This window comes from Schistocerca piceifrons, chromosome 11 (assembly GCF_021461385.2).
Source record: "Schistocerca piceifrons isolate TAMUIC-IGC-003096 chromosome 11, iqSchPice1.1, whole genome shotgun sequence".
NCBI lineage: Eukaryota > Metazoa > Arthropoda > Insecta > Orthoptera > Acrididae > Schistocerca > Schistocerca piceifrons.
This window is the reverse complement of record NC_060148.1, coordinates 116,288,460-116,315,455: the sequence shown is the minus strand read 5'-3', so window position 1 is coordinate 116,315,455 and position 26,996 is coordinate 116,288,460. Positions and strand designations below refer to the sequence as shown.

Below are 26,996 nucleotides of genomic sequence, written 5' to 3'. Positions count from 1 at the left end.
GTGGTCAAACCTGACAGATAGTATCGAAAATTCCTGTAGACCCTATCGATGCACTGCTGAACAATCACCTCTTCAACATTCTCCCACGTCACTCCGTTTTGTACCTTCTCGTTCGTGTATGGGGTGTTCGTTTTAACATGGACTAACTATATATCTCGAAAAATGCGCATTGTACGAAAAAATTGTTTCAGGTGAAAAGTTAATATTTTCAAGAAGGGCACTTCTCTATTCTGAAACTGTCCCCTCCTCCACCAGCCACCCCCGCCCCCCTCCCCCGTACCTCTTGCAGATGAACTTTCAGTTTTCAAATGGGAACACACCATATGTATTGCAGATTCGAATTCTACCAAAAAAAAAAGCCTACAGTTTACCAGAAACATTTTTTTGCCCATTCGTAGCTGATTATTGTTGTTGCCGACAAAACAAAATTTTTTCCAGTTTTGCAGTTATGAACCGATTCACTTAATATACTTTACATTACCTTTCTGTTCCAAACAGTTGATATTATAGTTAAAATTTTAATTTTGTTTTGCAAATTAGATCTTACAGGAAAACTTTTACATTTAGTCATGTAAAAGAGTCTGACAAATAAACTACATTTAAAGCTACATACTTTCTTGTTCGCTTCAGGACCGATTTCGGTGAGCCCCCGAACCATCAGCATGCTTGATTTCGGCGAATCCCCTCCAATCTCAACATCACGCTGACTGATTTCAGTGTGCTCTTTCGTAACTCTTCCACCGATTGCAGCATCGTATACCAAGAATGATAACATTTTTTAAGATTTTTTGCCGCAGAATCCGAATCTAAAATAACAAAATTTAAAAGATAAAAGTTGACCGCCCCGCACGCAAATACAAACCGTATGCCAGATACAATTAATGTCAGTTCTTCTGATAGAATGCATGATAGTGAGCGAGACAGCTCAGCTTTTGAAACTTCCTGGCAGATTAAAACCGTGTGCCCGACCGAGACTCGAACTCGGGACCTTTGCCTTTCGCGGGCAAGTGCTCTACCAACTGAGCTACCGAAGCACGACTCACGGCCGGTACTCACAGCTTTACTTCTTTCTGTAAAGTTTGGAAGGTAGGAGACGAGGTACTGGCAGAAGTAAAGCTGTGAGTACCGGGCGTGAGTCGTGCTTCGGTAGCTCAGATGGTAGAGCACTTGCCCGCGAAAGGCAAAGGTCCCGAGTTCGAGTCTCGGCCGGGCACACAGTTTTAATCTGCCAGGAAGTTTCATATCAGCGCACACTCCGCTGCAGAGTGAAAATCCCATTCTGGAGCTCAGTCTTTGTCTCGCGTTCGATCACTACTGAAGTCTCATGTCAAGTTCTTGTATTGCTCTCTTGTTCGGTTTTAGGAAACCAAACGAGAAACACGTTTGGTGGCACCATCTCTGGCGGACCACTTGACTTTGCGCACGAAATGGACTGATTGGGTAACTTCAATGCTAACTGACTCGGAAACAGCGCAACGTGTCGAATTTTGTCTGAAAAATTATCTCTCAGCACAACCTACCCTGCCACACCCTCACAACTTTTTTCAGATTGTTTCTGAAAGCCTGTGAATACAGGGTCACCTAGCTGCCCCTATCGATATGTTTTATGCAACCTCCAATGCCCTCAAATACCGCATGCAATATTTTCATATTTTCTCACTTGCCATATGCAGCCATTAGTCCTGCAGAAAAAATATACAGGGCCTTTTTGTAGGAAATTTAATGTAGTTAAATTATGTACCGTGATACTTTTCACTAGAGGTTATAGTGTTCTAATTATTCAAGAAAACGTACAACTATGACCTTCTGACACGTTTCTCTTGAATAACTCGAAAACCATGGTGTCCATTACGAACTATCTGTGTGCAAAATTTAACTGCATTAAATTTTCTACAAAAAAGTCCTGTCCATTTTGATCTCTAAGAAAGCGAATGAGAGAAAATACGGTTTTTGAACGTGTTGTGGATCGGTAGGCGCACCTACATCACCCTGAATATTCAGTCACTTAGTTGCTACTAAATTTCCGTTACACTAATTGTACCTCTGTCTTTCTGCAGCATCCTGTTCGCCGACATTTGCGGTTTCACAAGCCTCTCAGACCAGTGCACGGCCGAAGAGTTGGTACGCCTGCTCAACGAGCTCTTCGCGAGGTGAGTACACTTCAGTTATCTTCTCGGTACTCCAACGGTCTTCCCAAACAGATGGCTTTGTACAGGGCGGCTGCCGTAAGAAATAACATAGCTTTTACTCTCCAGTATATTATCTATCAACCCAGGTAGTGAAACCAGTTTTCTTATCGAAAGGTATTTGTTTCGTCTTTTTAACGAGTGAAAAATCTCTTGCAAAGATGAATAGATTGTACTGACGCAACTTTTCAAATTTTTAAAATGTTGTTCGCTTCTGTTCAACGACTGGCTTGGTGCAGCTGTCCACGCTACTCCATGATTTGCAAGTCTCTCATCTCTGGATAACTACTGCAGCCGAAATGCACTTTAACCTACCTACTGCATTCAGGCCTTGGTTTCTGCTTAAAATTTGTACCCGCTATACTTCCTTCCACTACCAAGCTGACGATTCCTTGTCTTAGGATGAGTCCGATCACATGATTCCTCCTTTTCAGTCAAGCTGTGCTACAGATTTCTATTTTATCCAAATTAGATACGTTACCTCCTCATTAGTTACGCTATCTACCCATCTAATCTTCAAAATATTCTATCACACCACGTTTCAAGGCCTTTTGTTCGCTTCTCATCTAAGCTGTTTACCTATCTACATTAGATATTAATAGTTTCCTCTCTTTCACAAATGGTTTCTTTCCTGTTCTGTATCCTTTCTACTACGGATCTTGTTGTCCAAATGGCAAACGTTATCCACTGCTTTCAGTTTCTCATTTTCTGGTCTAATTCCCTAATTCCGTGCCGGCCGGTGTGGCCGTGCGGTTCTAGGCGCTTCAGTCCGGAACCGCGTGACCGCTACCGTCGCAGGTTCGAATCCTGCCTCGGGCATGGATGTCTGTGATGTCCTTAGGTTAGCTAGGTTTAAGTAGTTCTAAGTTCTAGGGGACTGATGATCACAGATGTTAAGTCCCATAGTGCTCAGAGCCATTTGAACCATTTTTTGAACCTAATTCCGTAATTTTGTTGATATTCATGTCATACCTTCATTTCATGACACCACCCATTACATTCAACCGCTCTTGTAATAACTTTACAGTATCTGACAGAACTGAAAGGGGCGTTCAATAAGTAGAGCATTTTTTTTTCTGATATTAGGTTGGTTCCGTTCAGCAGCGTTCCGATACACCATGTCATTCCCCACTCTTTGGCTGCGAAACCCGATTTTTCAACACAATCTCTGTTTAATGGGACGCCCTTACACCCCGTTACTAGGACGGGGTGTATGCTCACATGGTACCAGTGTCGTCGGAGCCGTGCTACTGCATCAATAACCTCCCCATTATTTAGGTACTGCTTCCCGTGGAATGCATAATTCATTTGACCAATCAGATGGAAGGGATAAGGTGCGAGATTTGAGCCGTAGGGTGGATGAGAAAGAACAATACAGTCAAGTTAAGTGACCTCCTCGCCTTGTCGTAGAGAATGTGTCTTTTTTCATAGGTGATCCTCTGCTGCCTTCCCTTTTCCACCTCTCGAAGCTACCCATTCGTTTTCCGTTATATTAATTTCCCCTGTTTCTGTGCAACGTAGTCTAATTTTCCCTGTAAGTGTCTCAAAAACCTCTTTCCTTCAATTTATCCAACTACCACCGCTTAAAATTCCTAACTTTTTGCAATTTCTTTAGTTTTAGTTTGCAGTTCGTAAGCAATAAATTTAAATATATTTGTATAAAATACAGATAAAATTCGCTTAACACCTTCCTAAGAGACAGTCTGCCCTCCTTCCTCTCTGACTTTGTGAGCGTAGATAAGTTGTGATTTAAATTCAGAGAAATGGTATCGACAGCAATTGAGACATATATACCAAGTAATTTAATAAGGCTAGTAATGATCCCACCTTGGTACACAACCAGATCAGAAAACTGTTCCAGATGGAACGAAAATAAGCACGTCAAATTTAAAAGAACGCAAAACTCTCAAGATTGGCGGAGTTTTACAGACGCTCGAAATTTAGCGCGAACTTCAGTATGAGATGCGTTTAATACATTACTGGCCATTAAAATTGCTACACCAAGAAGAAATGCGGTTGATAAACGGGTATTCATTGGACAAATATATTATACTACAACTGACATGTGATTACATTTTCTCGCAATTTTGGTGCATAGATCCAGAGAAATCAGTACCCACAACAACCACCTCTGGCCGTAATAACGGCTTTGATACGCCTGTGAATTGAGTGAAACAGAGCTTGGATGGTCTGTACAGGTACAGCTGCCCATGCAGCTTCAACACGATACCACAGTCCATCAAGAGTAGTGACTGGCGTATTGTAACGAGCCAGTTGCTCGGCCACCATTGACCAGACGTTTTCAGTTGGTGAGAGATCTGGAGAATGTGCTGGCCAGGGCAGAAGTCGAACATTTTCTGCATCCAGAAAGGCCCGTACAGGACCTGCAACATGCGGTCGTGCATTATCCTGCTGAAATGTAGGGTTTCACAGGGATCGAATGAAGGGTAGAGCCACGGGTCGTAACACATCTGAAATGTAGCGTCCACTGCTCAAAGTACCGTCCATGCGAACAAGAGGTGACCGAGACATGTAACCAATGGCACCCCATACCATCACGCCGGGTGATACGCCAGTATGGCGATGACGAATACACGCTTCCAATGTGCGTTCACCACGATGTCGCCAAACACGGATGCGACCATCATGATGCTGTAAACAGAACCTGGATTCATCCGAAAAAATGACGTTTTGCCATTCGTGCACCCAGGTTCGTCAGTGAGTAACCTATCGCAGGCGCTCGTGTCTGTGACGCAGCGTCAAGGGTAACCCCAGCCGTGGTCTCCGAGCTGATAGTACGTGCTGCTGCAAACTTCGTCGAACTGTTCGTGCAGATGGTTGTTGTCTCGCAAACGTCCCCATCTGTTGACTCAGGGATCGAGACGTGGCTGCACGATCCGTTACAGACATGCGGATAAGATGCCTGTCATCTCGACTGCTAGTGATACGACGCCGTTGTGATCCAGCACGGCGTTCCGTTTTACCCTCCTGAATCCACCGATTCCATATTCTGCTGCCAGTCATTGGATCTCTACCAACGCTAGCAGCAATGTCGTGATACGATAAACCACAATCGCGATAGGCGATATGAAAGTCGGAAACGTGATGGTATACATTTCTCCTCCTTGCACGAGGCATCACAACAACGTTTCACCAGACAACGCCGGTCAACTGCTGTTTGTGTATGAGAAATCGGTTGAAATCTCTCCTCATGTCAGCACGTTGTAGGTGTTGCCACTGGCACCAACCTTGTGTGAATGATCTGAAAAGCTAATCATTTGCATATCACAGCATCTTCTTCCTGTCGGTTAAATTTCGCGTCCGTAGCACGTCATCTTCGTGGTTTAGCAATTTTAATGGCCAGTAGTGTAGTTTGCATGACGAAGCTCTCTCTCCAAATCTGACAGAAACCACAGTGAGATTCTCGTCGTATGTAAAGTACACCAGCGGCAAGACGCAGTCAATACCTTAATTGTGCCGTACCAATGGAGATCATATTGAGGAGAGTTGCTACACATGGTCTTCTGAAATTCCTTCGCCAAAGAAGAAGAAGTAACTATTCTACAATTCGAATCAAGAACAAAGGCCAACATGCTTAGAACTACAGTAAATATTCACGGTGTAGCAAATCAGCTTAAAACACTTAATAAAGGCAAGGCCAACCTAGGGAGGTGACGAAGTGGCTAGCACACTGGACTCGCATTAGGGAGGACGACGTTCAAACCCGGGTCCGACTTTCTGATTTAGGTTTTCCGTGATTTCCCTAAGTCGCTGGAGACAAATACCGGGATGGTGCCTTTGAAAGGTCATGGCCGACTTCCTTCCCCATCCTTCTGTAATCCGACGGGATCGACGATCTCGCTGTTTGCTCTTTTCCCCCAGACCAACCAACCAACCAACCAACCAACCAACCAAAAGCAAGGCCGCCGGTTCAGACTATATACCAGTCAGCTTCCTCTCAGAGTATGCTGGTGCTATAACTCCCTACTTATTAATCATATACAACCGCTCACTCGGTGAAAGATCCGTACCCAAAGACTGAAAAGTTGCGCAAGTCACACCAATACCCGAAAAGGGAAGTACGGGTAATCAGGTAAATTACAGACTCATATCGCTAATGTCGATTTACAATAGGACTTTGAAACATAAAATGTTTCGAACCTTATGAATTACCTCGAAGAAAACGACTGATTCACAAATGGCCAACACGGATTCAGAAAATATCGTTCTTGTGAAACACAACTAGCTCCTTGTACTCACGAAGTAATGAGTGTTATCGACTAGGAAAGTCAAACGGACTCCATATTTTCAGATTTCTGGAGGGCCTTCGACGCTGTTCCTCACAACCGTCTTCTAATCAAATTTCATGCCTGTGGAGTATCGCCTCAGCTGTGTGACTGTATTTGTGATTTCCTGTCACGAAGGTCACAGTTCGGACGTGAGGTCCGCCAGTTATGAAAAAAACCGTTCTTTTCAGGTGCCCAAACATGTTTCAGCACCATCATCAGTGGGTTTCTGTTTTATTTAATCTGTACTGAATGATTACAAAATAACGGGAATAGTTAGTTCAAAGAACAATTTGTTTCTTTTAGTTAATACCTTTACTCTCGGTCTGCATGGTTTTGCACGACCACTTGTGTATTACTTATTACAGGTACATTATCATCTGCAACCAAATGATTTTGTTGCAGGTGACAAGCTACCTGTAATAAGTAATACACAAGTGGTCGTGCAAAACCATGCACACCGAGAGTGAAGGTATTAACTAAAAGAAACAAATTGTTCTTTGAACTAACTATTCCCGTTATTTTGTAATCCTTTAGTAAAAAATCGGTGTTTTGCGTAACTGGCGAACCTTACATTACACAATTTTAACTTAAAACACGATAAACACAAGGAGCTGCAAATCCAGATGATGAACAGGGTCACAGTTCGTAGTAACTGACGGAAAGTCATCGAGTAGAAAAGAAGTAATATCTGGCATTCCCCAAGGAAGTGTTCTAGGCCGACTGCTGTTCCTGATCTATACAAACGATTTACGAAACGAACTGTGCAGCCCACTTAGACTGCCTTCAGATTTCAGATGCCGTCATTTATTTTCTTTGAAACTCATCAGATGATCAAAACGAATCGCAAAATGATTTAGATTACATATTATATGGGGCACAAACTGGCAATTGACTCTAAACAATGAAACGTGTGAAGTCATCCACATGATCACTAAACTGAATCCTCTAAACTTTAGTTACACGATAAATCACACAAATCTAAGGCCTGTAAACTCAGCTAAATACTTAGGCATTACAGTTACGAAAAACTTAAATGAAACGACGACATAGATAATGTTGTGGAGAAAGAAAACCAAAGACTGCGATTTATCGGCAGAACATTTAGAAAATGTAGCAGGTCTACTAAAGAGACTGCCTACACTACGCTCGTCCGGCCTCTTCTGGAAGACTGCTGTGGAGTGTGGGATGCGATTCATATAGGATTGATGAAAAACATCGTTAAAATTCCAAGAAGGGCAGCTTGTTTTGTATTATCGCGAAGTGGGTCAGAGAGTGACATGGAAATGATTCGCGAATTGAGGAGGAAATCATTAAAACAAAGGCGTTTTTCGTTGCAGCAGGACATTATCATGAAATTTCGACCACCAACTTCTTCCTCAGAGTTTGAAAATAGACATATGGAGAGATGATGATCATAATGAAATAAGAGAAGTCAGATATCTCACGGAATGTGCTCAGTGTTCATTCTCCCGCGCGCCGTTCGGGAGTGGAATGGTAGAAAACTAGCTTTAAGGTGGTTCGACGAACCCTCTACCAGGCACTTAATGGTTAGTTGCAGAGTAATCTTGTAGATGTACCGGGTGATCAAAAACTGAGTATAAATTTGAAAACTTAATAAATCACGGAATAATGTAGAGAGAGGTAAAAATTGACACACATGCTTGGAATGACATCAGGTTTTATTAGAACAAAAAAAAAGTATTGCTACACGCGTGAAAGTTCTCTTGCGCGCGTCGTTTGGTGATGATCGTGTGCTCAACCGCCAATTTCGTCATGCTTGGCCTCCCAGGTCCCCAGACCTCAGTCCGTGCGATTATTGGCTTTCGGGGCTACCTGAAGTCGCAAGTGTATCGTCGTCGACCTACATCTCTAGCGATGCTGAAAGACAACATCCGACGCCAATGCCTCACCATAACTCCGGACATGCTTTGCAGTTTTGTTCACAACATTATTCCTCGACTACAGCTATTGTTGAGGAATGATGGTGGACATATTGAGCATTCCCTGTAAAGATCATCATCTTTGCATTGTCTTACTTTGTTATGCTAATTATTGCTATTCTGATCAGATGAAGCGCCAACTGTGGGACATTTTTTGAAGGTTTGTATTTTTTGGTTCTAATAAAACCCGATGTCATTCCAAGCATGTGTGTCAATTTGTACCTCTCTATCTACATTATTCCGTGATTTATTCAGTTTTCAAATTTATACTGACTTTTTGATCGCCCGGTATAAGTAGATGTAGATTGTCAGAGACTACATTTTCCCCTGGATATGTCTTTCAGTTTTAAATATGGTTTAGAAATCTCTGTCTCACCATTATATAACAACCTGAATCGACTGTGCCTTACACACTAAAATTATTTAGCGTCGAGTAATAATATATTTGTCTCGGTAACATATGTAAGTGATTAACGCTACAAGATCACTGATTAATGCAAGAGCGAGACAAGCATTGTGAGTGCAAGTGTCAGGTGTCAGTCTATGGGATGGAGTTCCTTTCCTGTTGCACTTGGTCGGTCAATACAGGGACGCTTAATGCTGTTTGTGAATGACGTTGGAGTTCTCGTCCGATGATATCCCATGTGTGCTCGACTGGAGAGAGATCTGGTGATTGAGCTGGCCAAGACAACATGTCGACACTCTGTACAGTGTGTTGGGCTATAACAGCAGTATGAGGACAAGCGTTATCCTGTTGGAAAACATGCCCTGGAATCCTGTTCATGAATGGTAGCACAGCAGGCCGAATTAGCAGACTGACATACAAAGTTGCAGTCAGGGAGCGTGGGATAACCATGAGAGTGCTCCTGCTGTCACATGAAATCGTATCCCAGACCATAACCCCAGGTGTAGCTCCAGTGTTCCTAGCATACAGACAGATTGGTTGCAGGCACTCAACTGGTCTCCTCCTAATCAGCAAACGGCCATTACTGGAACTGAGGCAGAATCAGCTTTCGTCAGAAAACACAGACTTCCACCCTGCCTCAAGTGAGCGCTCGCTTGACAACCCCAGAACTCCCAAATGGCGGTGGTTTGGGGTCAGTGGAAAGTACGCTGCATGGCGTCTAGCCCAGAGCTGTCCTTGAAGTAACTGATTCGTAACAGTTCCACTGTGGTGCCAACTGCTACTCAAATTGCTGCTGCAAAGCAGTGTGGTGCGCCCAAGCCATATGCCAAACACGAAGGTCTTCCATATTAAGAAACTAAAAACCCACCTCGATTGCGAAAAAACCACCTAGTGTTGAGTGTTAACCCAGGTTTCGGAATAGATAACTACACCTTCTTCAGAACAACAATAAAACCCACAAGTGCCTAAGAAGACCTTTGTCAACGATTAAAAGAACTCCATGGCTATAATTTATAAACTAAAAAGAAAAGAAAAACACAAACAGCACATATGTACAAAGTCAAAACCAGTACTTAACTTAATAGTGTACGCTCTACGTCACACCGGTCAATGTTCGATGGGCTATGACCCGCCATAAACTGCAGCTGCAAATGTTCGCTCACTTACAAGCCTGACACGCTACCTAAGGACATGCGCAAGACAAGGGAAGTTACTTGAATGCGCATGCGCATACGAATACGAGAAAGTTTATACATGGGTCGGGGCTAAATAGCCCATATATTCTCAACTGTGGATCAACTTATATCAAAAAATTGAAATGGATAGAACAAGAGACGAGCTAAATAGATGAAACCTAAAAATAACCACACACGGCCGCTTATGCTAGTAAAGAAACTTATATATGAGGCTACCTATGACAACAGGAGGAATTCTTAAAAACTATACCTACAGCCAGTGGTTAGCGGGGGGGGGGGGGGGGAGGGGGGGCTGAGAGGACGTAATGTAAAGACGTCGTGGTAATAAAGATATAGGGATAAAAAACATGAAGTGTTCAATGGGCTAAAATTACCTTCGTCGTAGAAGGACAATGAGGATAAAAAGAAAGAAGATGAACAGCTTGACCAACGGCGCTCGCCGATCAGCGCGCGCATGTGAAAATCCCCAGATCATCAGATTTTCAAGTATGAAGAACAAAGTAAAGGTGCGGATCCTTCAAAAAATTTTCTATTTCTTAGTAGGAGTTCGTCATTGAGGATATTGTCTTTAACATGTTGCAGATGCTTAAAGATCTGCATTTCTTACAAAACATCCAGTTTTAAGTCCTTAACCTCGGCACGAAGTAACTCGATATTAACTGGAGGGCTCGGCGCATGAGCCGTTTGCACAAGGTGTTCCGCATAAGTAGAGCCCTTAGTACCGTCACCGCTTCTAGTAGAAATATGCTCTTTATACCTGAGACCCAGAGCTCGTCCCGTTTGCCCGATGTAAAATTTTGGACAATCCCCGCATGTAATTTTATATACTGTTGATTGGGAGAGTTTATCGCTCTTACTCTGCAAGGATTGAATTAAATTCCTATGTAAACTATTATTAGTAGAATAGGCGACTCTGAAATTATGGGCTCTGAGTAAACGCCCCAATTTGTAACTTATATTGCATATGTAAGGGATAGATATCGTTCCGACCAGTTTGTCATCTAACACCTCCCCTGGGGTGGAAGAAGTAATATTTTTATTTATTTTCTTGTTATACATCTGTCTTGCGAACTGAGGCCTGTAACCTTTATTTACAGCAATATTCTCAAGTGTGACCAGTTCAGTTTCTACCGCATCTGGTGCAAGAGGGATAGCTGTAACTCGATGAATATTAGAATGAAAAAAGGCCATCTTATGGGCGTAGGGATGTTCCTCCTGTTGCTACAGGTAGCCTCATATATAAGTTTCTTTACTAGCACAAGCGGCCGTGTGCGGTTATTTTTAGGTTTCGTCTCCTATTTAGCTCGTCTCTTGTTCTATCCATTTCATTTTTTGATATAGGTTGATCCACGGTTGGGAATATATGGGCTATTTAGCCCCGACCCATGTATAAACTTTCTCGTATTCGTATGCGCATGCGCATACAAGTAATTTCCCTTGTCTTGCGCATGTGCTTAGGGCTTGTAAGTGAGCGAACATTTGCAGCTGCAATTTATGGTGGGTGATGGCCCATCGAACAATGGCCGGTGTGAGGTGGAACATACACTATTAAGTTAAGTAGTGGTTCTGACTTTGTACATATGTGCTGTTTGTGTTTTCCTTTTCTTTTTAGTTTATAAATTATAGCCATGGAGTTCTTTTAATCATTGACAAAGGTCTTCTTAGGCACTTGTGGGTTTTATTGTTGTTCTGAAGAAGGTGTAGTTATCTACGCCGAAACCTGTGTTAACACTCAACACTAGGTGCTTTTTTCGCAGTCGAGGCTGGTTTTTAGTTTTCTAATATATTAACCAAGGATAGCTGACGCGCTGCGATGCTGAAGGTTCTTAAACGATGGCCTTCGCTCTCGGCAGTGTCACGTGGCCATCCACAGCCCAATATTCCTGCGACCCTACATTCTCGTGACCACCGCTGCCAGCACCCATATACAGTGGCTACATTCCTGGTAAGTCGTTCTGCAGTATCGCAGGGCGAACATCCAGCTTCTCGTAGCACTATTAGACGGCATCGTTTAAGCTCAGTGAGCTGCTGATGATGGCGTTTTTGTCGCCTTAAAGGCATTCTGGACTACCATCAACCCCCCACGCCTAATGTCAAAGGCAGCCACCTCTCACGACCGATCCAGCGTGCATTTAAAGCGAACCTCATCTGCGTTCTCACAATTATGCTACTAGCGCCGCTCTAGGGCGACTGGCGCGAGATTTGAATAGATCTCGTCTTTCAGACGCCTACCAACTTTCGTTTATGGTGCACAACTCCTGCTTGGTGTTGCGATTTTTTTCAGTCAGTGTACATTCTTCTTGAACTCTCACGACATTTTGTCTCTGTGGAATGTCTAGCACACGAGGCAGAATATTCTTGTTATGGCAAGCTGTAATTCTGTGGAACATGATTGGCTTTATGGGCTTTGTATCGACTACGTTCTTTCCGGAATTTTTCTCGCAGTTTCGTATCTCCCATCTCATTTATTTATGTATTTATTTACACGTCAGGTTCCGAAGGAGCAAATTGTGGAGCAACTCTACAAGGTCATGGAACAAGTCAGTACATGAAATTACAACATAAGCAGATAAAAATAAAATGTTTATCGAAAAAGCCAAGCCATAAGTTAAAGTAAATTCAATCAAGAATACAATAAGAATCAGCTTAATTTCTCAAGGAACTCCTCGATAGAAGAGAACGAGTGACCCATGAGGAAACTCTCCAGTTTAGATTTTAAAACGCATGGATTACTGCTAAGATTTTTGAATTCGAGTGGTAGCTTATTGAAAATGGATGCAGCAGTATACTGCACACCTTTGTGCACAATGCACAAGGGTTGAGGAAGTTCGATTCAAATGCAGGCTTGATTTCTGCCGAGTACTGACTGAGTGAAAGCTACTTATTCTTTAGAATAAGGTGATATTGTTAGCAAGAAATGACAGAAAGGAATATATGTATTGAGAGGCCCATGTCAAAATATCCGGACTCGTGAACAGGGGCGACAAGAGGTTCGTGAACTTACGGCACTTATTGCCCGATCTGCCCGTTTCTGAGCCAAAAATGTCCTTTTAGAATGGGAAGAGTTACCCCAAAATACAATACCATACGACATAAGGGAATGGAAATAAGCAAAGTAGACTAATTTTCGTGTCGAACGACCACTTACTTCAGATAACTTTCGAATAGTAAAAATGGCAGCATTAAATCTATCAACAAGATCCTGAACTTGGGCTTTCCACGACACTTTACTGTCTATCTAAACACCTAGAAATCTGAACTGTTCAGTTTCAATAATCATATCCCCATTCAGTGAAATTACAATGTCTGGTTCCGTTTAATTATGCGTTAGAAACTGTAAAAACCGAGACTTACTATGATTTGGGGTTAGTTTATTTTCTACAAGCCATGAACTTATGTTGTGAACTGCATTGTTTGAAACTAAGCCGGTGTTGCACACAACATCCTTCACTACCAAGTAACCCATGAATTGACTTTCAAAATCTTTTCTTAAAGACTTTATTTACTAGCGATTCATCAAGAACATTAACACATTTAATCACACTAGGTGAGCATGGAAGTAGTTGCCAGGAAATAACTGATGAAAATAAAATTACCTTTAAGAAATGGGAATTTTATTCATAAAAGCCTTTTCAAAAACAGATTTAAAATTTATAAGCAGTAAAGCACCCTCGAAATATCAAGTTACAATTTTATCTAAAGAACAATATTGACAGCATGACCCTTTGGGCTGAGAAGCTTGCCACTCCCTTTGAACACGGCCATAGTCACGACCACTCACAAAAACCACTGAAAGACTACACTTGCCCAAATCTGCAACACACCAGATTAGTTTAAACTAAAAATTTTAACAACTCACACAAACACATTAACTATGCGCGCCGTAAGAGAGATGGAAATTGTACAAACACTCACACTAAGAAATTATTTGCCACCGAAAGTGCAATTTGTTGTTTTTTAAAGGACTCTTACGGTGGAAGGGTGGCAACTTTGAAACGTCCCCTTTGAACAATTATACACGTGACTGGGCTTAAACTGACACACAATATTTTTAGCGCAACGCAATCTGACTCTCAATAATCCCTACAAAAGAATGGCCCTGACTAACATTAATAGAAATAGACATATACATCAGTGTTACAGGAATTATGACATAAGTAAATATATAAAAGATCAGAATAACTTTTGAAACATCAACTTCACACATGAGCATTAAAACAAAACAGAATAAATAATGTCTAAGCATCTTTACAAGGAAAATAATATAGTATTTGAAAAATTCTACAACATAAATCTTATTAGCTAAGCACTTAAAGACAGGAAAAAGACAAATACACAATCGTACATACACACATAGCAAAATAATACAAAAGGAAAGACAGGGTTCGTTTTAAGTGTGACATTGGTACTGCAGTCCAACCCAAAACTTCATTCCATAGATATTTCGTCTTATTTCAACATTTGTTTCCACCAAAAAAATCCTGTCCAAGCATGCTTTCTGTATTTATATGTTCACATATTTCTTACCTCATTATTTATTTTCCATTATCTTACATCATTTATTCCCAAGAAAATCCTACCTAAACTTGTTGACTCTAAAACCTACTTTTTTGTTCATATCCTCTTTCAAAATACTTTGTTGGGTAAACCATATTCTTATAGCTTCTCAATGCATTTTTCCCAATTCATCACAACTCGTTCTCTTACATAGCCTACCCCATTTTAAGCTAACTTAAATCTACTGAGCTCAGATATATATACTAAGGGACGAGGCAATGCAGCAACACAAAACAATTAACACAAACATCAATGACAAAAAATTCAAATTAGCAAAGCAATTGCAATATTACAACTAATATAAGGCACTGTGCAGCAAACAAGAAAAATAAATGCGTAGTAAAACTGGCTTAACAGCGTAATACAAAGTCAAATTCAGTAACATTATGCCTGGCAAACAGCAGCAGCAAATGCAATAACTTATATCTAAACATGACAAAGCTCAAGCAGAAAAAAATATTACACTAAAGACAACAGTGCAGACAAGGGAAATGTATATTCACATCTTAATGTCTATGTAATTAAAGTGGTGCACCACAACTTATTCTACAAAAGAAATTACCAAGTACTTGGAAAGAAAATTCTGTATGCAATTCCTGTGAAGGGAAATGTTTTTTTTTTGTGCTCTTTGGTTTTTTTTATTCCATCATAAAGTTACTATTTACTGGATCTGTAGGCACAAAATATTTATATTAGCACATCTATTAAATTTTATTTAACTAGATATCAAATGAAATAAGCAACTATGAAAAGCAAAGCATAAAAATATCATTCAATAGTCATGTGACATTTCATTAGTTAGTAGAAATTCTCTCAACTCTCGTAGAAAGATGTTTGTCATAATCAGGTGTGCAGATGTATCTTTCCAAGTAATGAGTGTGTCGTATTTGCGATGCTTTCTCTAAAGGAATGTCAATGGTGAGGATAATGGCCTCTTTTTATCTCCACCTAATGGCTTTCTTTTGTCAAATGACTACCTCTCAGCTGGGCGCCAAAAACGCATTACGCCAAGGTCACTTACCTTTCTTAACGAAATATTTGCGACAGCAGTTTCCACTACAGTGACAGTCTCATATAAAAATTTCATAGGTCGAGAATTTGTGTTGCAAATGTGTAGAAACAAAATCCTATGAATATAACAGTGTTCAAAAAGTTTTCGTCAGCATTGTGATACATTCACGCATATACACATATTTCACAACTCTTAAAGTACGATTCTCGGTTTCCAACATCCTTTTTCACAAGTCAGAGTCCCTAACCACTATTCATTACTCCTTACCTTATTACACATATACATATTCGTCCACACTTCTTCAATATTTCATCATAACAGATATGTAGCATACTCAAATAACTCATATAGCATCAGCTTATTGATCATAAACATACCGCAACAGCATAATACACATAGTCATCGTAATAATAACATCATAACACCTCAGTCAACTCTCAAAATCGTCGTAGCTTCCTCCAATAATTTAAAAACCTAAAAAAAAATTCTCTGCTCATTTCAATAGTGTCATATACCTCAAACGTACTTTAAAATCATGCTCCCTTACCAAATACATCATTCAAAGCTCTCATAGTATCACAATGGTTCCGAAAAAGTATGAACAGTTCACAAAGTACAGACAAAATATAATTTCGTAAGTGTGAAGTTATCCAACGGTGTAATTACGTAAACATCTGTCACTGCCGTAGTAAAAAAGTTTGTCTCTCTCAGTTAAATGATCAGATAGCTGTGTAATTCTGTGTTAGAGAAATATGGTACCGATGTGTAAAGTTGTATAAGCAAATACCATATTAGCTAGGGCTCCTTGTGCTTGCCAAACACATGGTATACAAAGTAGGCGTGTACCCCCCCTGAGAATTAATGTAGTTACACCCTCAGGTGTTACAGATTACAGCAATGGAATGAAATGTATCACGGAAAACTTTCTTTGTAATTCAAATGCGTGTCCTGTAGCGCTAAATGTGAGTCTTGCTGTAGGATAATCTCTGTCGAACTGTCGTAGTTATCGTCCTCTGTAAGCAAAGTTCTGCTGAAGTCAATGTACTTACCTCATCATAAACGAAAGTGATATGCCTTGCGTATAGATATCGTAGTTATTACGTACCTTACCGTGATCAAGAAAGTACTGTGCTGTAACGTATTGTTGTGCTACGGAAAAGGCTGTCTCCTTGTAGCTATACCACAAAAGTTACTACTAAAACATGTTTTACTTTCCAGAAGAATTCAGAAAAACTGTGCAGATATAAAACAGATACACCGCAAAAGCAACATTGTATATTGTCACTCATTAGCAGCGTCGTGATAAAATCGTGTAGCTGTCACATAAACTAACCACTGTCTCATCTGGTATCTCACAGAAAGTACTTTAAATCCAGAATGTATTTTCAAGTAAACCAAAATGTTGCATTAAAGTCTCATTAGCAGTACTGGTAAATGTTCTAAGTATGTAAGCCTTATATTCGTTACGTAATAGTGCAATTAACACGCAAGAATGTACACACACAATAACACTGTGTCGTCTGTTCACCATAACAATGCATTCGTAATTTCTGTTTAAATAAGTTCTCTTGGTTCTTGATTGGATATTTAACTTCAAACATTGTTGCATGGTAACAGTTTCTAAGTCTGACAATGCATACTAGAAATGCGAAGTGAAGAGTTTTATGGCAAAGACAAAGTTAAAAAGCAGATTATCTTTCAATAAACGGTTTTACATGTGAAATGTGGTGTAAACCTTTACTCTTCATAGTACTCAGAGTTTGAACTTGAATGCAATTGTCATGTGGTATATGTCGGTAAATAATACTGGAATTTTTTTCTCAAGGTTAGCGTCTATATTATTTTTCTCTGAGCCAGCCGGCGCACGGGGCTGCCTGCGGTGCGAGTCATTGTCTGTCCATTTGTTGGCGCGCGCCGTTATTGGGATTAGGAGACCTAACTTCTACAAATTCACCTTGCCGAGAAAACCCTGCCCTGTTTGAAGCTCGCCAGTTCTGATGGAATTCAGGTCTGTCGTTTTGTCGGTAGTTTACATTGTTTCTTGTTTGTCGGTGATGTGGTGGAGAATTTCTCCCGGAATCGTAACTGCGCGCTGAACTGTTGCGTCTGAAGTTATTCTGTCTCTCTTGATAATAATTGTTTTTCTTCCGATATTGTCTGTTTCTATGGTAATCTCTGTCATATTCGTTACTACGGAAATGCGATCTTTCTCTGTAACTACCATTCTGCCAACGGTTGGCATACGGGTGGTGTCTGTTTTGGTCACGATTTACGTTGTAAGAATAGCCTTGTCGTGTCCAGTTATTATTTCTTTCATCGCGGAATTGCGACGGATGTGACCTATAATTGTTGTGTTCCTGTTTTCGCGTTCCGCGATTGTCAGTGTCAATTTCTAATCCTTGTAAAAGTCCCTGAAAAGCTTCAATGTCGTCTTTGCAACGTCCTGCCAAAATAATATGTCGTAAATGTTCAGGCAATTTGGTTAAGCAAATGCTGATGAGTTCTGAGGGGCTGTATGGGTTTGACAGGTACTGATTCTTGTGCAACATGTCTTCAAAATATTTCACAAGACTGGAAAATTCAGATTGTTCGAAGTGTTTCATCATTATGATGCTATGTCTTACTTGGTCTTGTGTAGCTTGAGACCAATATGCTGAGAGGAAGGCATGATAAAATTCATCTTCACTGTGACAATCGTGAATGACTGATCGCATTCTTACAGCTGGTTCATTCTCTAAATAGCCACACATAAATTTTAATCTGTGCTCTAATGACCAGTTGGGAGGAAAACAATGAGAGAATTGATGGAGCCACGCTTGTGGATGAATGTCGTTGCCAGAATTCTGAAACGTTTTGAATTTACGTGTAGTAATGAACAGCTTATAGTCAAAATATAGTCAAAATCATGTTGTCGACAAGTCGCATGTCGGTCATTGTTACGTCGTGTCGGCGGCTCCATCTCAAAATTCGGTGCACATTGCCAATTTCTTTCATAACTTCCGAAATGCCCTGTGTTATTATTTTGTGGCTGTTCCGTATTTCTATGTCCCTCTTCCCGTATTGGGGCGCGAGTGTCCTCTGAAATACGTAATTCTTGTATTACCTGTGTCAGCTGATCTTGTACTTCCCGGATTTCTCTTTTGTACTGTGTACTGATTTGATTTTGATTTTGTTTGAATTTTCTAATTTGTTCGCACTCTTCTGTGTCATTAAAGACTACCGGTTTTGTGTCATTCAGATTATCATCTACCTTCGTAGATAAATTATTTAGCTGATTCGAAAGTTCAACTACTTTCTCTGATAATGAACTAATTTCCTCCATGTGTCTTTCTGAACCAATTTTCAGAGTATCTACTGTGTCCTTTAAGTTTTCCTGAGTTTTTGCAAGTTGCGTAACCAAATCAGTAGATGCAACTGAGTCAATTTTAGCTTGCAAGGTCTCATGATTTTCATGAACAATAGTTTGCAGTTCTTTTATGGCTGCTTCGTGATTCTGTAATGCATTTTGATGCCGCGAAAAAATAGGTTGAAAATGCTCACAAATTTGTGTTTTTACGTCATTACAGACTTTTTGACATTTCGATTCAATGTTATGTAACTCAGTAGTTAAATCTTCACGTGTTTGTTCAAGCGTGGTGTCTAACTTCTTTTGAAGATTTTGTTCCATTGCGTCTAACTGTTGCTGTGTTTGTCTCTGGTGTTGTTCCTTTGTGTCTAATTTTTGAAGATTTTGTTCCATTGTCTCTAACTGTTGCTGTGTTTGTCTCTGGTGTTGTTCCATTGTGTCTAACTTTTGAAGATTTTGTTCCATTGTGTCTAACTTTTGAAGCTTCTGCCCCATTTGTTGCATTAATTGTAATAACAATGCACTGGTGTCTGAAACATGTTCCTCGGTGCTTTTCGGTAGTGAATTTGCACCGGCAACATTCACATTTTGCCAAGCGGAAAATGTGTCTTGACTCATTTGAGAAAACGATGAGACCCAAAACCTGAGTCTACAGTATTTGCAATATTGTGTTCTGTCATTCCCGATTCCTGAGGCGAGCTGGTGCCGACCGATCGATCGATAATGCTTCCCTGTTCACTACCTGTTTCACTGTATACACCATTATTTGCCGCCCGCTCCATTTCAATATGCGCAATTACCAAATTACTACTTTGAATGTCTGTTAATTCATTACACTGTGGTGCTGATAAGCTACGCTCGTCGTCACTATTATTTCTCAGTTTACTTTGGAGCCTAGTGTTACGTTTTTCACACGCCATTATTGTCACAATATTTCACACGACAACACAGAAAAGCACAATTTGAAGAGCAAAAATAAGAGAACACATTAACATAGTACTGAAAATAATATCTAGTTAATTGCAGCTGCGAAATACTTGGTGCAAATCTACATGCGTGCCACACCTGCTTTACTGTACAACAATGAAAAACTGCAACTACAAAGGAAATTCTCTCTATAATTACGCGCTAGCAATAAAAAAAGCTACACTAATTACACAAACTACAAGAAAAAAATCAGAAGATTCCAGTGAGGTATCCTCGGCTAAGGGTCGACGTATGAAACGTCCCCTTAGAACAATTATACAAGACTGTGCTTAAACTGACACACAATATTTTTTTAGCGCAACGCAAACTGACTCTCAATAATCCCTACAAAGGAATGGCCCTGACTAACATTAACCTATACCTTTCACAAATCACTTACCTCACCAAAAATCTTCGTTACTCGAAGTACTGCAATACACCGAGCGCCACTACTGCCAGTTAAATAAAAGATTCAAACTACGGAAGGCACTAACTACTGATAGGCATAGTTAGCAAATGAAAGATTTTAATAGAGAACAAACAATGTATTTACGTTAATAGTCATAATATATATAGCACTTCATGATATCCAGTATTACAAATTTCAAAACTCCGCCATCTCTCTCCCCACATCCACCACTGCTGGCGGCTCACCTCCAACTGCGCAACGCTACACGCTGTTCACATCCAGCTGCCCAACACTACAATGCCAGATATTCCAACAACAATGCAAACCAGCCACAGACTGCACACAGCACATACAGAGCGCTACGTGGCGTTACCAATATAAAAAACTTAAACAGCCTACTTACAACTTTATAAAAATGACTATGTAAATAAAACACATGAAATTCAGACTTACATAAAATGTCCAACATGCTCTACATTACACATATACCGCCTCTCAAGATGAGATAACAACATATTTCCGGAATTCGGCCTTTACACCTTAATTCTATAAATTCGTTAACACCGAATCAGACATACATGACAGAGGCAGCTATTAACGTACGGCAGACCGACAGACAGACAGACAGACACTACCTGCCTAACAAATGCGGATGAGAGACAGGCGAGCCAGTTGGGGACGAGAGACTGACGAACCACACAAGTAGAATTTAACAAGTAAATGAAACAACATATCACGAATCACTTAACTTCTAATAAACTGCGATGTCTGGCGAAGACCTGGCGTAGCACACCCCAAACCGCAAATCGCTCTCCCGAAGCATCCGCTGCCAGCCGTTTCAACGGACGCAGGAAGGCGCGCCGATCTCCCGTCTCACGGCGTAGCAGCTCGCACCGGGCAGCCCGACGTCGTGGGTTGACTCCTGTTGCTCTCGTGTCGGCAGCGAAGCCACTACCCCTCCTCGCTATACGCCGCGGCCCACTGGACTCACGTGGCGACCTCACCTTAAGACGGACAAGTCATCTTGTGTCATAGTGCGCGACCGACCAACCGATCGATCCAACCGCCAATGTCCATTGCCTGAACAGACTGGCGGCCTAGCACATACTAGCACTCCGGACGACAGACAGACACTGACTGCCCCACACCAGGCTGTCCAACAGAGTAGACTCGCCCCTAGCGTGCTCATAGCTTTTGCCCTTTCCCACCAGAGGGAGACACCAAAGCTGCGACTGCCGCAGCGGCGCCACCGCCAGAAACGGAGGGCGACTGCTTCACACTACGCGCTGCGGCACGCTATTCAAAACAGCAAATTTTACCACGGCTCACCAAGCTAGTGTCATCAGCAAACAGAAATATTTTAGAGTTACCCATAATACTAGAGGGGATATCATTTATATAAATAACGAACAGGAGCGGCCCCAACACTGATCCCTGGGGCACCCCCCACTTGACCGTACCCAACTCAGACCCCACATCAACACTGTCAATAATGACCTTTTGCTGTCTGCTGCTAAAGTAAGAGGTGAACCAATTGTGAGCTACTCTCAGTATTCTGTAATGGTCCAACTTCTGGAGCAATATTTTGTGATCAACACAAATAAAAAAAAACATGCCTAGCGTTCGAAAACTTTAGTTTAACCCATCCCGTATCTCATAGAGAAAAAAGCATATAGCATTTTCAGTTGTTAAACGACTTCTAAAGTCAAACTGTACATTTGATAGCAAATAGTGCGCTATGAAATGATCAATTATCCTTACATACACAGCCTTTTCAGTAAATTTAGCAAACTCTTATCGCATAGAAATAGGTCTGAAATTGTCTGCATTATCCCTTTCTCCCTTTTTATAAAGCGGCTTTGCTACAGAGTACTTTCGTGTTCATCTACATCCTCTTCCTTCTCTCTAACACTATCTTAAAGTTAATGTCCGTTGTTTGGTGCATGAGTTACTCTTAGAAGAACAGACTGACTCAGTAGAGGAGGTTGTGGCGCGTTGCATGGAACCTGTCGGAAGTCTGACGAAGCAAATTTACTCCCCTGTTTTCGTTGGACAAACAAGGCGCTGCCCCGCCATGTAAGAAGGAAGATTTAATCAGTGAGGCCAAGCGGGATTTGAAAGGTCTGTTGCGAGGAGGCATCCGAGAGCCGTGTGCCGAACGGCTTCACGCCGAGAACACGGGCCGTAGGGAGGGGTCGTAATTTTAATCTAGACCCCTTACACAAGAGCCCGAAACTTAACACATTATCCTGTGCTCCTAGTTTCGTAATCACATCCGCTACTTATATAAAGTTCTACGTAAGCTTCGCAAACTAACGGAACTGCCTGGCAGGAATTTCGCCGAGAGTTGGCAAAGGAACATTTGCTTTGAACACACTCGGTAAATAAACCGGTAGTTTCAATTACTAAGGTGAATAGTTTCTCTCTCTAGGGGGTAGTACTAACATTATGAAAAAAAAAGAGGACAAAAAAGTGGAGACAGAGAGAAAGAGAGAGATAGAGAGAGAGAGAGAGAGAGAGAGAGAGAGAGAGAGAGAAAACCTTAGCCTGAGTTACATGGTCATACGATCCCGACGATCTCCTTGCTTCATCTCCGCCAAGGATCGTCAACCAGTAACGTGCGTAGTTCAAGGGCCGCCTTATGGTATATGGTCGAGGGTGCTTCAGGCACAGAAATACCGTTCTCGAACCGTGCATGGAAACAAAGACTGTCGGTAAGACCCCGTATTAGCTCCAACTTCCCAGATTTCCTCAGAAATGATTCAGATGACTCTAAGTATTATGGGACTTAACATCTAAGGTCATTAGTCCCCTGGACTTAAAACTACTTAAACTTAACTAATCTAAGGACATCACACACACCCATGCCCGACGCAGGATTCGAACCTGCGACCGTGACAGCCGTGTGGTTCCGGACTGAAGCGCCTAGAACCGCTCGGCCACAGCGGCCGGCCCTGATTTCTTCCTTTCGGGCACTTCGCGAGACGTACGTGGGAGGAAGTAATTCGTTGTCCGAGTCTTCTTGGCACGTACGCTTTCTGACTCTGAACACTGAACTTTTATTTGCTTTCAACGTGTACATCTGCATCACCATTCATAGGATGAAAACCACCGTGAACTACATGGCAGAGAGTACTTGCCGTTGGGCCAATCCTCAACATTGGCGATCTTTTACAGAAGCTCGAAATTTAGCGCGGACTTCTATGCAAGATGCTTATAACAGTTTCCACAACGAAACTTTGTCTCGAAATCTGGCAGAAAATTCAAGCAGATTCTGGTCAAATGTGAAATATGTTAGTACCAAGGAACAACCAATGCCTTTTCTGCGCGATAGCAATGGAGATACTACCGAAGACAGTGCTGCCAAAGCAGAGTTACTAAACCACAGCCTTCCGAAATGTCTTCACAAAAGAAGATGACGTAAATACTCCAGAATTCGGATCAAGAACACTTGCCAACATGGATAACGGAGAAGTAAATATCCTCGAAGTAGTGAAGCAGCTTAAATCACTCAATAAAAGCAAGTCTTCTGGTCCAGACTGTATACCAGTTAGGTTCCTTTCAGAACATACTGTTGCATTAGCTCCATACTTAACAATCATATACAACAGTTCGCTCGACGAAAGATCCGTACCCAAAGACTAGAAAGTTGCACAGGTCACACCAATATTCAAGAAAGGTAGTAGGAGTAATCCACTAAATACAGGCCCATATCGTTAACGTCGATATGCAGCAGGTTTTTAGAACATTATTGTGTTCGAACAACATGAAGTACCTCGAAGAAAACGGTCTATTGACACACAGTCAACATGGGTTTAGAAAACATCGTTCTTGCGAAACACAACTAGCTCTTTATTCGCATGAAGTGTTGAGTGCTATTGACAAGGCATTTCAGATCGATTCCGTATTTCTGGATTTCCGGAAGGCTTTTGACTCTGTACCACACAAGCGGCTCGTAGTGAAATTGCGTGCTTTTGGAATATCGTCTCATTTATGTGATTGGATTTGTGGTTTCCTGTCAGAGAGGTCACAGTTCGTAGTAATTGACGGAAAGTGATCGAGTAAAACAGAAGTGATTTCTGACGTTGCCCTAGGTAGTGTTATAGGCCCTTTGCTCTTCCCTATCTATATAAACGATTTAGGAGACACTTTGAGGAGCTGTGTTCGGTTGTTTGCAGATGACGCTGTCGTTTATCGCCTAATAAAGTCATCAGAAGATCAAAACAAACTGCAAAACGATTTAGAAGAAATATGTGAATGGTGTGTAAATTGCCAGTTGCCCCTAAATAACGAAAAGTGTGAGGTCATCCACATGAGTGCTAAATGGAATCCGTTAAACTTCGGTCAGTGAAATCTAAAGGCCATAAATTCAATTAAATATCCAGGAATTACAATTACGAACAACTTAAATTGGAAGGAACACATAGAAAACGTTGTGGTGAAGGCTAACCAAAGACTGCGTTTTATTGGCAGGACACTTAGAAAATGTAACAGACCTACTAAGGAGATTGCCTACACTACGCTTGTCTCTCCCCTTTTAGAATACTGCTGCGCGGTGTGGGATCGTTACCCGATAAGTTTCACGGAGTACATCGAAAAAGTTCAAAGAAGGGCAGTACGTTTTGTATTATCGCGAAATATGGGAGAGAGTGTCACTGAAATGATGCAGGATTTGGGCTGGAGATCAGTAAAAGAAAGGCGTTTTTCGTTGCGATGGAATTTTATCACGAAATTCCAATCACCAACCTTCTCCTCCGAATGCGAAAATATTTTGTTGACACCGACCTACATAGGGAGGAACTATCACCACGATAAAATAAGGGAGATCAGAGCTCGTATTGAAAGAAAGATATACGAGTAAGTTCTCGTTCTTTCTGCGCGCTTTACGAGATTGGAATAATAGAAAATTGTGAAGGTGGTTCGATGAACCCTGTGCCAGGCACTTAAATGTGACCTTGATTAACTCAGAAAAGTATCCATGCAGATGCAGAATTTCTTCCTGTTCCATCCTCGTACGGGACGTGGGAAAAATGATAAAAATGGTTTTATTCACAAGCCTGCTGTAATTGTAAGCGTAGGCAATGGGCTGCGGGGGTGGGGGGTGGGGGGTGGAGCGGGCAGACAGGGCACTTCTCCCCTCCCCCCCCCCCCCCCCCCCCCCGTAATTTGGCGTACAGAGTTTTTATTCAGTATAGAATTGCATACGTATGTGATAAATCTTTTATGCTATGGTTGCTTCAGTCGTTCACAAAATTTAGTTCTTGTAGCATGACACGTCTCGAAACTGACCAGCTCATTTATATAAGAAATGGCAATTTTAAAGACTTCTTTAATCTTCTTGCACTCTGGGAGTGACACTGGACTCGCATTCGGGAGGACGACGGTTCAATCCCGTCTCCGGCCATCCTGATTTAGGTTTTCCGTGATTTCCCTAAATCGCTTCAGGCAAATGCCGGGATGGTTCCTTTGAAAGGGCACGGCCGATTTCCTTCCCCATCCTTCCCTCACCCGAGCTTGCGCTCCGTCTCTAATGACCTCGTTGTCGACGGGACGTTAAACGCTAATCTCCTCCTCCTCCTCTGGGAGTGATATGTAGCAGTTCAAGCATATCCCGTTGTTCTTCACTTAACACTGGTACTTGAAGCAAATACTCTTTTGCAAGATAGTTTACGTGTAGCTACGAGGGACGTCCAACAAGTAATGCAAAAGAATTTTTTAGGCCATTTTGGGTTGAAAAAAATGCTGAATTTGCTGTGGGGCATCGTGGAATATTCCCGCTTCAGCCTCTATGGTTTCATGAATATCCGATGGGTGGCGGTGCTATACGAAGCCTTCAAAATGGCGTCTGTAACACAAGTGCATTCTAAGCGCGTAGTTGTTATTCAGTTTCTTTTGGCTGAAAACCAGAACATGACAGATATTCATAGGCACCTACAGAATAGCTACAGGACCCTGACAGTTAACAAAAGCATGCTAAGTCGTTGGGCGAGGCATCTGTCATCTCAACAAGTTCGCACAGATCTGTCCGTTCTCCCAAGTGCTGGCCGGCTACACACAGCTGTGCCTCCCGCAATTTTGGAAAGTGCAGACACTCTCATTGGAGCTGATTGACATATCACAATAAAGCTGCTCAACTGGATGTCTCTGTTGGAAGTGCTGACAAACTCATCCACCAGTTGAGGTACTCGAAGGTGTTTGTCCACTGGGTTCTTCCTCACCTAACAGATGGCCATAAAGAGCGACAATGGATCTGTGCAGGACTGAAATTTGACCCAATGGAGGACGCACTCCACGAGAAGCAGTACGTGGACGATGCGGAGGTTACTGATGCAACATATCGTTTTTCCCGACGTCTACCGCTAGAGCGGTACAATGCGGACATACGGCATTTCCCAATAAGGTGGGGTACGGCCGCCACATTGAATGGAGTAAACATGAGGTCCACAGAGCCTCATGCTCTCGCAGTCCTAATTTCCACACTAGCCGTATAGCTGCAGCGCGCTATGTTTGAACACACTATAGTACCTAAATTTCAAGCCGTCAGCGACACTGATTCATCTCCCACATAAGCAAAATTAGTCATAATTATTTAGTACAGACGTGATGTACTATACGAGATGTGACAATAAAGAAACCAGACTAGTTGTTGTGCGCATTTCCAGCTTCATCAATGATAAAGAGAAGAGTGC

General features: G+C 41.7%; 1 protein-coding gene across 1 annotated transcript in view; it reads left to right on the top strand.

The window, feature by feature from the left end:
* Positions 1-26,996, top strand: part of LOC124719778 (adenylate cyclase type 5-like) — a 597,816-nt gene that overhangs the window by 169,328 nt on the left and 401,492 nt on the right. The window contains exon 3 of the mRNA XM_047244976.1: positions 2,058-2,150. Coding sequence (XP_047100932.1) covers positions 2,058-2,150 — 93 coding nt within the window. The remainder of the gene's footprint in view (positions 1-2,057; positions 2,151-26,996) is intronic.